We start from the raw sequence: 13,329 nt of genomic DNA, 5'->3' as shown, positions 1-13,329 counted from the left end.
GTGCCAGTCCTTTATATTGACCACACATGTATTTATACATATAAATGAGATCTCCTCTGAGACGTCTTTTTTCTAAGCTAAACATATCTAACTTTTTCAACCTGTCATCATATGGGAGGCCTTCCATTCCTTGTAATAGTCTAGTTGCCCGCCTTTGAACTGACTCTAACTTCTGAATGTCCTTTTTAAAATGTGGAGCCCAAAACTGGATCCCGTATTCCAGATGTGGCCTTACAAGTGATTTATAGAGGGGTAACAATACGTTGGGATCACGGGATCTAATCTCTCTTTTTATACACCCTAAAATCTTGTTTGCTTTAGCAGCTGCTGCTTGACATTGAGTGCTGCTGCTCAGCTTATTTGTAATGAGATTGGTCAAGTTTGTCATGGATTGGTCAAGTTTGTCATGAAATACGCCACTTAGAATTGTTCTGAACAAGTATATATACTTGAAAATTCGGATTAGTAATTTTAAATACTTATTAATTCATTAGTGTTTGCAATGTTGAAATATCGGAGTTAATTGAAGACATTTTATAATACTTATAGAAATAATAAGGAAGCTGTAAAGTGCACATTTGCTTGCCAAAGTAACATCATATTACCTCCTGATGCGTAAATAAGTGTTACAAAACAATATAAAAACAAGAGAAAATGACCAGTGTCCATTCCCCTTGCATTATTCAGAGGTAGGTACCTTTAGAATCTACTCACTTTGGTATAACACATCTATGTGATTATCTCTTGTGTGAATAAGTCTTCAAATTATTTTCTTTGATATTTGTTCTTTTGTGGGGTTAACAATAAATATCAGTTTGGTGTAGATCTGACTCCTCTACCTCCATTGAGAAGTCAATTAGAGGGGCTATGGGACACCGGTTAGCACTGCACTCCTTTAATGTTTAACTGTTATAGCATCTTAGATGTTGTACTGGCTGTGTCTGGTAATGCGACTTTCTGCACCTAAGTATTATTCAAGAAAGTCACACTGACCTTAAAAGCCAGGCGCAGTGGTTGATATACAGTATGTACGCAGCTATGTCAGGTAGCCAAATACCAGAGCACCACAGCCGATAATAAGCCGATCATTCTGAGTGCTGCCAGTTTGACCTCCCAGTGATATTGATGGGCTTTCCTAAGTAATGACGATTAATATTATAATCTTCAATATCTGCTTCAGGCATGTTAAATTTGATAAATTAGGAGCATAAAGAAAACACATTGCTATATGGGAGCTTGTTTAAATCTGCCGGTATCTGATGAACCTTCTACCAAATATTAGAATAAACAAGGTTGTAGAATTCTGTGATAGATTGCTATGGGGCCCAGAATCATCCATTCCAAGTCTATCTGACCAAATACCATTGTTTGTTAAAGTATATTATTCATTATAGAAATCATAAGCTTTTGCCTTTCTTTTCTCAGCTAACCACAAAAATGTTGTGTCATGGAGCCCTGATGCTCACATTGGTAGTCAGCCTGGTGTCTTGTTTTGTGAAAATTCCATTAGTCGAAAATCTTCCAATTCCTTTGCCAAACGTAGATGCAGAGATACCCAGTGTATCATCGGGAATAATGGATAAAATTGGACTGACAGGTATGTGAATTCTAAAATTTCCATTAAGTCATGCATAAAAGACACATGATTTTTTCTTCTCCAAATTTGAAGAAAAAAAAGGTAAACAAAAAATATGGTGTCCGTTTTATAATTCGGTTGTATCTTACCGGGGATTGGGGGCAGCAGCGGAGTGGGTGTCACAGGAGGCAGGAGCGGTACTGGAGTATTGCAATGCTGCCAATGGTACAGAGGGGGGCCCAGATACTCACTGCAGGCGTTGCTCTGTGATGGGGCTGGTGACACGTCTCTGCTCTGTACAGGGCTAGTGACGCGGCTTTGCTCTGTGCGGGGTTGGTGACACAGCTCTGCTCTGTGCAGGGCTGGTGATGTGGCTCTGCACTGGGCAGGACTGGTGATGTGGCTCTGCTCTGTGTGGGGTGGCGTGGCTCTGCTCTGTCTGGGGTGGCTCTGCTCTGGTGGGGGGGGGGCACCGGCTATTCTGAAGATGTCATTGGTCGGTGGTGAGTGCTTCAAATAATGGCTGCCGAAGTCAGCACATGCGCAGATGAGAGCTTGAGCTGAGAGCTCCATCTGCACATGTGCTGACTACGCACCATAATTTGAAGCCCTGACCGCCAATAGCTTCAGAATGACCACCTGCCATACAGAGCAGCCACGCACAGAGCAGAGCAGCCCCACACAGAGGAGTGCCGAGCGGAGCCTCGCCGCCCGACACACAGAACAGCGCCACACAGAACAGCGCCAGAAGCACACCACATGGCAATACCCTTGCCTCCTTTGACCCCTCTTCATCAATCCCCCAGTAAGCTACCTAAGGATTATAAGATGCACCCCTCATTTTCCTCCCAAATTTTTGGGAGGAAAGGTGCGTCTTATAATCTGAAAAATATAGTACTTATTATAAGTAAGAGAACATGATAAAATACACTTTAACAGATTATTTGAATTTGACCTGAACATTTGGAAAAAGCCATTTATTATGGTTTGAGGTCTCTTCAAACACTAGAGCATTATAAACAAAGGGTTAAAAAATATTATAATCACCTTGCTTATTACCTATCCAGAGCACGACAGTTCATCGCCTAGTAGTCTACTGGCTTATTTCTTTGTTCTGGCACTAGTCTTCTCTTTTTTCTTCAGGCTTTCCCATTCTTTGGCTCCTCCAGCACTCATTAGACCTTGAGTGGCATCATTTGGAGGAGGTTCACGGCAAAATCTGAGCCTAGTCAGAGGTCCAGAAAAGACAAAATGACTAATGACAGCACAGAAGACTGGAGTCAGATTGAGGAAAAAAGCAAGAGGATAGTATTGCCAGGAAAGGGGCAAGCAAAATATATATTTTTTTATTTTTTTAACCCCTCTGTTTAATATGCTTTGAGGTTAGAAGAGAAATGGTTATTTTTTTTTACTTTGTCCAGGCTCTAAAAAGGAGATTTGAGCAAATCGAATTGCAAAACAGTGAAGTTCTCGTGAATCCAAATTATTGTCAAATTTAAAGTGAATTTAATTAACCTGCCATTAGCTAATTTCTAATACTTACAAATTGGATGGGGGTTATGTTTGGCTGCAGCCAAAAGCCTTGACTTGATCAGTGTATTTAGTTGGAGAGAATATTGATCTGGTTAGGGAAATAAGCTAAATGTCTTCCTGTAGCGTAGAAAAGCTACTGTACAACTTCAGCGGGATAAGTATAAACTTTCTAAGAGTAAAAACGTTTTGACCAATATTTTTGAATAGTTAAAGAAACCTTATGTGTCTTTCAGCACTGCTTCGATTTCTTGGACTACTACCAATGTCAATACCTGGAATTAATAGTATAATGGCAGCTAAGTCAAGTTTACCAGCCTTTGGTTTTCCAGGTGAATATGATAAATTAATATATTCAGATATCTTGAATCACATTGCAAATTCTTAATGATGAAAATGTGAAACTAGTATTAACATTATACATGAACATTGTTATATGTTGTATCTATGTTTGATGCACATTGTATGAGTGTATTAATTGATTGATGTAATAGAATAATAAAAAGACTTGAGATGATTCTTGTCCATTTAATGTATATTTTATTGTTAGATATCCCTGGTAAAGGAAGATTACCTAATGAACCTCAAGACGGAAATAATCAGATAAGCAGACTGGAAGCAGGTTAGCAAATCTCTAACCTATCACATATTAATTTGAATGTTTTTTTATACAGCGGTTTACCAGTAGTTTACACATTGCTAGTTTTAGAAAAAAGAATATATTACATAAATGCAGTACTACATTTTCATCAAGCATTGTTTAATATTGACAACTCGTTTAGCACATGAAGTCTGTTCTATTATCGGTTAATCACACGTGGAAGCTGTTTTGGCCAAAAAAGTACATGAAGGCTTCCTTTTAAAGTAAATCTGTCAAAATATTTCTGCTATGTAAGCTGAACACAGCAGGCTGCAAGAGTTAACACAGGGAATTCATGGATGCCTGTCTTGTCAAGGTTCGATCTGTTGTTTATTTGTTATTTATTTTAAGCAGGACTTAGGGTACCTTCACACTTAGCGATGCAGCAGCGATCCGACCAGCGATCTGACCTGGTCAGGATCGCTGCTGCATCGCTACATGGTCGCTGGTGAGCTGTCAAACAGGCAGATCTCACCAGCGACCAGTGAACAGCCCCCAGCCAGCAGCGACGTGCAAGCGACGCTGCGCTTGCACGGAGCTGCCGTCTGGAAGCTGCAGAGACTGGTAACTAAGGTAAACATCGGGTATGGTTACCCGATGTTTACATTAGTTACCAGCGCACAGCTGTGTGTGCAGGGAGCAGGGAGCCGCGCACACTGAGCGCTGGCTCCTTGCTCTCCTACCATAGCTACAGTACACATCGGGTTAATTAACCCGATGTGTAATGCAGCTACATGTGCAGAGAGCAGGGAGCCGCGCACACTGCTTAGCGCTGGCTCCTTGCTCTCCTAGCTGCTGTACACATCGGGTTAATTAACCCGATGTGTACAGCAGCTACATGTGCAGAGAGCCAGAGCCGGCAGCACAGGCAGCGTGAGAGCTGCAGAGGCTCGTAACTAAGGTAAATATCGGGTAACCACCTTGGTTACCCGATGTTTATCTTGGATACAGCTTACCTCAGCTGTCAGATGCCGGCTCCTGCTCCCTGCTCGCTTCATTTGTCGCTCTCTCGCTGTCACACACAGCGATCTGTGTGTCACAGCGGGAGAGCGGCTTTGAAGAAAACGAACCAGGGCTGTGTGTAACGAGCAGCGATCTCGCAGCAGGGGCCAGATCGCTGCTCATTGTCACACACAGCGAGATCGCTAATGAGGTCACTGCTGCGTCACAAAAAGCGTGACTCAGCAGCGATCTCGGCAGTGAGCTCGCTGTGTGTGAAGCACCCCTTAATATTGCTGAGACAACAAGGTAACGAGCCCAGCAGTCCTATACGCCCACTTTTGTGATTGTACATTGACAGTGAGGTGTCAGTCACTATTAAGAGCCTAGTGTAAGCGGGGCAGCACTCAGCTTTGCTACATGGCTAAATCTAAAAAATTCTGATTGTGTCAGAAGATCTTCCCCCAGTAATCTAAGTTATATATTGTTGGATTCAGGATCTATTTGGTGCTCTCAGAAGAGGTAGCAAAAATCTACTGACAGGTTCCCCTTAATACATTATATAGAAATTATGGAGAGGAAACATTTAGGCTTTTGACCCTTTTATTTTTGTATTTCATCCTCTATTTTAGGAGGGTTTTTGGTATCTCTCTCTGTTACTTGCCAAAAGGGACTTTCTGTGAATAATTGTTTTGTATTCTGATGCCATTCCACCTGTGAATCTACCCATATTCTGCACCCATATTGATGTTTACTTCAAATGTGATAAAATTCTACTTCTCATCATTCTACAATCATATAATTCACAGACAAACCAGATTTGTCAGGAAGACATGATTTTCCTGGCAAATATGTATACTCAAGATCATCCAAATGGTTCCCAAAGGGTCTAATGGGGCAAAGGCAGTGCTATAAAGGGTGGCAGGGGCCTACAAGTAATATTGATTATGGGGGCCAATTATTCAGCTATAAGCAAATCATACACTGCTACTATATAATAATAACAGGGTAGTTTGTTAAATGAATGATGAGTTGTTGCCTTTGTCTGTATATACTGTAGAGTTGAGATAGTTTTTTTCCCCTAGGTAAATACTTGAGACCTTTCAATCTACTGTAATGGTGGGAAGGAGATGGCTGCTCCAGATTAGTCAGCTCTCTTAAGGCCCCATTACACGCAACAACATTGCTAATGAGATGTCGCTGGGGTCACGGAATTCGTGATGCACATCCGGCCTCGTTAGTGACATCATTGCGTGTGACACTTACGAGCGACCGCTAACGATCTGAAAAGTTCCCAAAATTGTTGGTTGTTGACACGTCGTTCGTTTCCAAAAAATCGTTGCTCGTTTGGTATGCAGGTTGTTCGTTGTTCCTGAGGCAGCACACATCGCTACGTGTGACACCCCGAGAATGACGAACAACAGTGTTGCTGCGTCCTCCGGCAATGAGGTGGGAGTGACGTTCATGCGGCTGCTCTCCGCCCCTCCGCTTCTATTAGTGGCCTGCTGTGTGACGTCGCTGTGACGCCGCATGAACCTCCCCCTTAAAAAAGAGTTTGTTCAGTGGCCACAGCGACGTTGTTAGGAAGGTAAGTTGGTGGGACGTGTACCGGCGATATTGTTCGTCACGGGCAGCGATTTGCCAGTGACGCACAAACGACGGAGGTGGGTGCGATCGCTAGCGATGTCACTGCGTGTAAAGCAGCCTTTACTGTAATCCCCAGCTTCTGACAGAAAGATATACTTGGTTGTAATTGTGCAGCCCAGCTTTTATTCATACTGATTGTGGCTCAGGCAGAATGAATTTAATGACAGGATACTTTTAATAAATGAAAAATAAGTATAAAACGGAAATGAAAAGCTCTAATTAACATGATATATTTATAGTATATGTTATATTTTGTATCTGATTTCTTTCGCACTTTGTATGAATATATTAATTGACTAATGTAATAAACATGAGTTGATGCCTGTCTATTCAATATTTATTTTACCATTATGTGTCCCTGCTGCAGGAGGCTCACCTAATGAACTGCAAGACCTAAATCGTCGGATAAGCAGACTGGAAGCAGGTTTGCAATTTTTTAAGATATTCATTTTTTTGTACGGAGTTAACCATAAGTTTACACACTGTCAGTTTAAAATAAGTAAGCAATACAAACCTATATTACTATACAATCCTCAACATTAAAGTTACAACACCAAGAAGGAAATGTCACAGACATTTGGAAATCAAAGGATAGACATTTTAATAATATGCATATGATGAAAAAATGGAAACAACATTTTCAAAACATTCCAAATTTATGGAGAAATCACCGCACATAGGCCGGCTTCTCACTTGCGATTTCTCGCAGTAGTGCAATGCGAGAAATTCTCGCATTGCACTCGGACACATGTTAATCAATGAGGCATCTCCCATCTGATATTTTTTTCTCAGTCCAAATCGGACTGAGAAAAAAATCGCAGCATGCTGCGTTTTGGAGAGTTTCTCGCGCGAGTCTCTCCAATGCAACTCTATGGGAGTGGGTAAATAAACGGATGTCATACCATCCCAGTTTTTCTAATTACATTTATCGCTTGTTTCACAAAACACTGTAAATGATTGAGGTCTCACAATGTTGGTCAATCTATATCTCTGTCAGTCCGTCTCTCCCTCTCGGTCTCCATTCTCTCTCTGTCGGTCTCTCTCTCTGTCCATGTCAGTCTATTCCTCTTCCCCCCCCTCTCATACTCACCGATCACCAGCACAGCGCTGCACGGCGTTCACACTGCTCCGGTGACTTCTCCTCTTTTTAAAAAGCTGGCCGCTCATTATTCAATCTCGTATCCCTGCTTTACCCACCCACCAGTGCCTATGATTGGTTGCAGTCAGACACGCCCCCACGATGAGTGACAGCTGTCTCACTGCAATCAATCACAGCTGCCGGTGGGATGGTCTATATCATGCAGTAAAATAAAGAAATAAATAAAAAATTTTTAAAAAAACGGCGTGCGGTTCCCCCCAATTTTAATATTAGCCAGGGTAAAGCCACACGGCTGAAGGCTGGTATTCTCAGGATGGGGAGCTCCACGTTATGGGGAGCACCCCACCCTAACAATATCAGCCAGCAGCCTCCCGGAATAGCCGCATTTATTAGATGCGACTGTCCCGGGACTGTACCCGGCCATCCCGAATTGGCCTGGTGTGGTGGCAATCGAGGTAATAAGGAGTTAATGGCAGCCCATAGCTGCCACTAAGTCCTAGATTAATCATGGCAGGCGTCTCCCCGAGATACCTTCCATGATTAACCTGTAAGATAAAGAAAATGAAGACATACACCAAAAAATCCTTTATTTGAAATAAATAACAAAAAAAACAAACCTCCTTCACCACTTTATTCAAGTCCCCAAATACCCCTCCATGTCCGACGTAATCCACAGAGGTCCCTCGACGCTGTCAGCTCAGCTACATCAATAGCTGACAGAGAGCAGTCACAGAGCACGACCGCTCTCTGTGAGCTTGCCGCAGCGACTGAAGTGAGTCGCGCTATCAGCGATGACGTCACTCAGGTTACCCGCGGCCACAGATCTCAGCGGGAGGACTTCTGCTGTGGACGCGGGTAACCTCAGTGACGACACCGCTGATCGCGCGGCTCACTGCGATCACTCACGGGATTTGTGGTCACCGATGAGACCATCACCGGTGACCAAAAATCAGGCCATGCCATACAGACAGAGCCGCGGGATGACAATGAAGTCTGGTGAAGTTCATATGACTTCATTCTGATCATGCGGCTCTGTCTGTGTCTGCTGTCAGCGGCCATGTAGCAAAGCTGATTGGCAGATGACAGCTGCTGGGAAAAAAAACGGATACCATAAGCATCAAACACGTATTGCACACGCACTGCAATCATGAGAAAAATCTCAGGATCACAGTGCAGTTGCATTGCACAATGATCTAACGTGAACTAAAATCGGCCGAGTTTTTTTCATGCAACTCGGACCGATTTTACATGCATAAGTGTGTTTCCAACCTTACACATCTTGGCTGCTATCTCTGAAGATATTATTGGTTGTTTGAGGAATGCTCTGCCTCTCAAGATCCACTTCTGGCAGCTTCCAATCTAATTGTCTGACAATGACTTTCTAGATGCGCTGAATGGAAGACAAGTCTGGATGACCATGGTAGCACAATTATGCCACGAAAGCTGCTTATGGTAGCATGAGCCACATGTGCCTGGAAGTTTGGAGAAATGGCAATGCCACTGATTTCACAACCAAATAGAGCTGTTAGTTACCTGGAAAAACATTACTGGGGTCTAACTGCTGTTCATTTTGACTCATAATACAATAATTCCATGAGTAGCACAAGTGTGCATCACACTTGTGCTACTCATGGAATTATTGTATTGTATCTTTATGGTGTTACTCATGTGGTCTCATCAGATGAAGTAGAATGGCACAGTGATCCTTTGTGTAATCCAAGTGAAATTAGACGTCACGTACGGAGCCAAAGACATCAAACAGTTTCCATCAGAATGTATTTGCATGACATTGAGTTATGAGCCAAATGTCAGCTGCCATTGGCCTTGCACCACCGCTTTCAAGTTTGCTATGGTGCAGTGAAAGACGGCAATGGAAGTTGGAATGGAAGTCTATCCTATCCAGTAGTGAGTCCTGCTGTTGTCTTGCATGCAGTGATAGATGAAGATTGGTCTGGAGACCAAGTGGGCAATGACATGAAAAGACTTTCAGGAAGGAATACGAAAATCTCCCAGGAGATATTTCTCAATACAACACCAGGAGATATGATGCTAGTGCTACGGTGAGCAGCCTGCATGGCTTAAATGTGATACTGTGGTCTGCCACTTCTACTTATCTCCCATCGCGTACATCTAGGATACCATTGGTTGGAAATTACAAAGTGAGCTTTCTTACAGAGTTAAATGGGTTAAATAGGATACAAGTCCAAGTTTAACTTTTCTTCATCAATTATACATTTTTACCACATTATTATTAGTAATACTCAAAGCTATTCTTAAAACATTATCCTCCAGTCTTTTTTTAATCACTGACATAGTATTTTCTGCTACTATCTCTTGCACTATGGCTTACCACAGTCTGAGTACTACAATTGTAAAAAGCACTTTCCTTTTTAGATGTTAAATTCACCTTTTTTACCCACACATGATTGACCCTTGGCCCTTTGCAAGGTCATTTGAAGAAAAAATTGTGTCCATTTTTTGGATGCACTCATACATGTATATATCACTGCTAAGACACCTTTCTTCTAATTTGAACAGGCTTTCTTTTCTAACCTTTCATTATAAAATAAACCTTTCAACTGTTTATTAATCTAGTTGTATGTGCAAGGTGTGGCCTATAGTGGTAATTTTACACTGAGATAATATATTTTATTCTCTCCTTTTTTGCACCTTAAAATCCTATTCGCTTTTGCAGCTGCAGCTTGACTTTGAGTACTGCGGCTTAATTTACTTGTAACCAAAATACCAAAGCCATTTTCCTGCTCTTCAATGCTCACTTATATTTTGTTTCATATGTATGAACTAATATTATTACTAACCCCTATAACGTATAGATATTTTGTGAATTTAATGACAAAATGGAATATGATTTTAATAAATTTTAATTTGATTACACAGTTTTTAAACTTGAAGGAAAAATCCAACTAGTAGGTGACAAGATGATGGCTACCAATGGAAAAGAAGAAGACTTTGCAACATCAAACTCTACATGTAAGGGGCTTGGTGGAGGTATTGTTACTCCCATGAATGAAGCAGAGAACAATGCTGTATTGGAATTTCTGAAAAAATATAACAGATATGCATATATGGGAATTAAACAGGGACCAATTCCTGGCGTTTTCAACTACTTGAATGGAGTCCCTATAGTTTACACACGTTGGCGAAAGGGAGAACCCAGTGGAAAAGGAACTGAGGGTTGTGTTGAAATGTATACTGATGGCCAGTGGAATGACAAAGCTTGTAACCAAAAACGTCTTACAGTCTGTGAGTTATAAACCTACAATATGTTCTTGACTGTATCATTGAGAAATCATAATGATGGTAAATCGATTCTCTGAGGGTATTTAAAGTACAGTTCAATAAATTGTTATACATTTTACAAGAAACCGATGCATGTCCTGAATATGAAAAAACTTTACTGTGATTCTTAAATAAACCTAAAAGCAAAAAATTATATTGTCTTTTTGTTTTTCTTGTTTTTTGGTTCATTTCACCTGCACTTACTATTTTTTTTTAAACAAAAAAAAATCATAATACGAATGCAAGTGTTCAATAATTTCTAGAAAGAGTTTCTAATTTCTCAAAATGTAACGCACAAATGTCACTGTCAATTAAAAAAAACTGAATTAATGAATTTCACAAGTGATTATAAGAAACAATGGAATATTTCTCAGCAGAGTAATATGCTTTTTTTCCTCCACTTGTGCCCCACGTCGTCTTCTCCTCCACTCATCATTCACTCTGAAAACAGCGCTAATCCACCAAAAGTACCAGGCTTGGATACTGTCAGCTTGAGCAAGAAATTTTTGGGCCTCCCTCCTTTTATGACGACAAAGCTACAGACTATATAGATACAGACTGTATATATACTGTGGGTGTGTACAACTAGGTCCAGAAATAGGTCCAGGTCTTCCGAATTTGGGTTTTACATGCCACTATTTTTTTTTCTTTTAAACAACTGAGATACATAGTTGCATAGTTACATAGGTTGAAAAAACCTAGGTCCATCTACTTCAACCTTCCTCCGCCAATTCTACATTTTGTACCTAAGTCACTTATAACCAACAATGTTATGTGCACTAAGGAAATCATCCAGCCCTTTTTTAAAAGCTGTTATAGTATCTGCCATTACTACCTCTTGTGGTAGGGCATTCCACAGTCTGACTGCTCTAACTGTAAAGAACCCTTTCCTATTTAGCTGCCGGAATCGCTTTTCTTCCCCTCGCAGTGTATGCCCCCTGGTCCTTAGTAAAGTCTTTGGAAAAAATATGTCATCATATGTGCCACCACAGCCTCCCAGACACTGTTTTCCCTCCCTGTAGATCTCACATTTTATGAGGAACCATAGGTTTTCTATGAAGTTCAGATCAGGTGAACAAGGGGGCCATGTCATTATTTTTTCATCTTTTAGACCTATACTGGCCAGTAGAGCTGAGCGATGTTTGAGGTTCGAGGTTTGCCAATTTCATGCTCGAGTGATTTTGGGGGGTGTTCGAGCTCGAACTCGAGCTTTTTGCTAAAAGCTCGACAGTTCGAGTTAGGTTCGAGAATGGTTTGATCAACAAAAACGTGGCTTTTCACAGTAAGGCTATGTGCACACATTGCTATCTGCATGCGTCCTGCGTCCCCAGCACAATCCCTCTCTCTTTCCTACTCACCGATCACGGGCGTCTCGCTGCACGGCTGTCAGAAATCTGCGGCGTCTTTTCCTCTTTAGAAAATGGCTGCCACTTCCTTATTCAATCAGGTATTCCGTGCTTTCCCCGCCCACCGGCGCCCATGATTGGTTGCAGTCAGACACGCCCCCACAGTGAGTGACAGCTGTCTCACTGCAACCAATCACAGCTGCCGGTGTGCGGGTCTATATCGTGCAGTAAAATAAACAAATAAATCATTAAAAAAAAATGCGGTTCCCCACATATTTGATACCAGCCAGGATAAAGCCACACGGCTGGAGGCTGGTATTGTCAGGATGGAGAGCACCACGTTATCGGGAGCCCACCACCCTAACAATATCACCCAGCAGCCACCCGGAATTGCCGCATCCATTAGATGCGACAGTCCCGAGACTCTACCCAGCTCATCCCAAATTGTCCTCGTGCAGTGGCAATTGGGGTAATAATGAGTTAATCATGGCAGGCGTCTCCCCGAGACACCTTCCATGATTAAACTGAAAGCGAAAGTAAAGAAACACACACAGCGAAAAATCCTTTATTTGGAATAAAAGACAAAAAAACACCCTGCTTCACGATTTTATTAAAATCCCCAAATACCCCTCCAGGTCCGACATAATCCACACGACACTGTCACCTCTGCTACAGAACACGAGTGCTTTGTACCAGCTCCACGTAGCAATAAATATCTTTATTAATAGAGGCTGTAGCTCAGTGGATAGAGCGCTCGCCAAAGAAGAATAACCTCACGAGTTCTAGTCCCGGTCCCGTAAAGAATTTAATTTATTTATTTTTTATTTTTTTTATGTTTAATTTTAAATTATAATTATTATATATTTATAATTAGAATTTAATTTAATTATGCGCTGAGGGGAGGAGCCGGACATCAGCTGTGAGCCGTGGGACACACTTCTAAAATCGGAGCAGTTCACGGAATGAGGCTGCATTGCTCTCTACTTTCTCTCTTCTCTTTCTCTCTCTCTCTCCCTCTCTGTCTCTCTCTCTCTTTCTCTCTATCGCTTTCTCTTTCTTTCTCTCTCTTTCTTTTTCTCTCTCTCTCTTTCTCTCCTTCTATCTCTTTCTTTTTCTCTCTCTCTCTTTCTCTCTCTCTCTCCCTCTCTCTCCTCTCTCTCTTTTTCTCTCTTTTTCTCTCCCTCCTCTCTCTCCTCTCTCTTTTTCTCTCTTTTTCTCTCTCTCTCTTTTTCTCAGTCTCTGTTTATCTTTT

General features: G+C 41.6%; 1 protein-coding gene across 1 annotated transcript; it reads left to right on the top strand.

Moving 5' to 3' along the window:
* The first annotated feature begins 1,432 nt into the window (after positions 1-1,432).
* On the top strand, positions 1,433-10,849 carry LOC142309850 (uncharacterized). The gene is made up of 5 exons (XM_075347306.1): positions 1,433-1,597; positions 3,343-3,438; positions 3,657-3,728; positions 6,700-6,756; positions 10,330-10,849. The coding sequence occupies exons 1-5, from the start codon at positions 1,438-1,440 to the stop codon at positions 10,704-10,706; spliced, it is 762 nt and encodes a 253-aa protein (XP_075203421.1). The 5' UTR covers positions 1,433-1,437; the 3' UTR covers positions 10,707-10,849.
* The last annotated feature ends 2,480 nt before the right edge of the window (positions 10,850-13,329 follow it).

This window comes from Anomaloglossus baeobatrachus, chromosome 5 (assembly GCF_048569485.1).
Source record: "Anomaloglossus baeobatrachus isolate aAnoBae1 chromosome 5, aAnoBae1.hap1, whole genome shotgun sequence".
Lineage (NCBI taxonomy): Eukaryota > Metazoa > Chordata > Amphibia > Anura > Aromobatidae > Anomaloglossus > Anomaloglossus baeobatrachus.
This window is presented reverse-complemented; position numbering and strand designations above follow the sequence as displayed.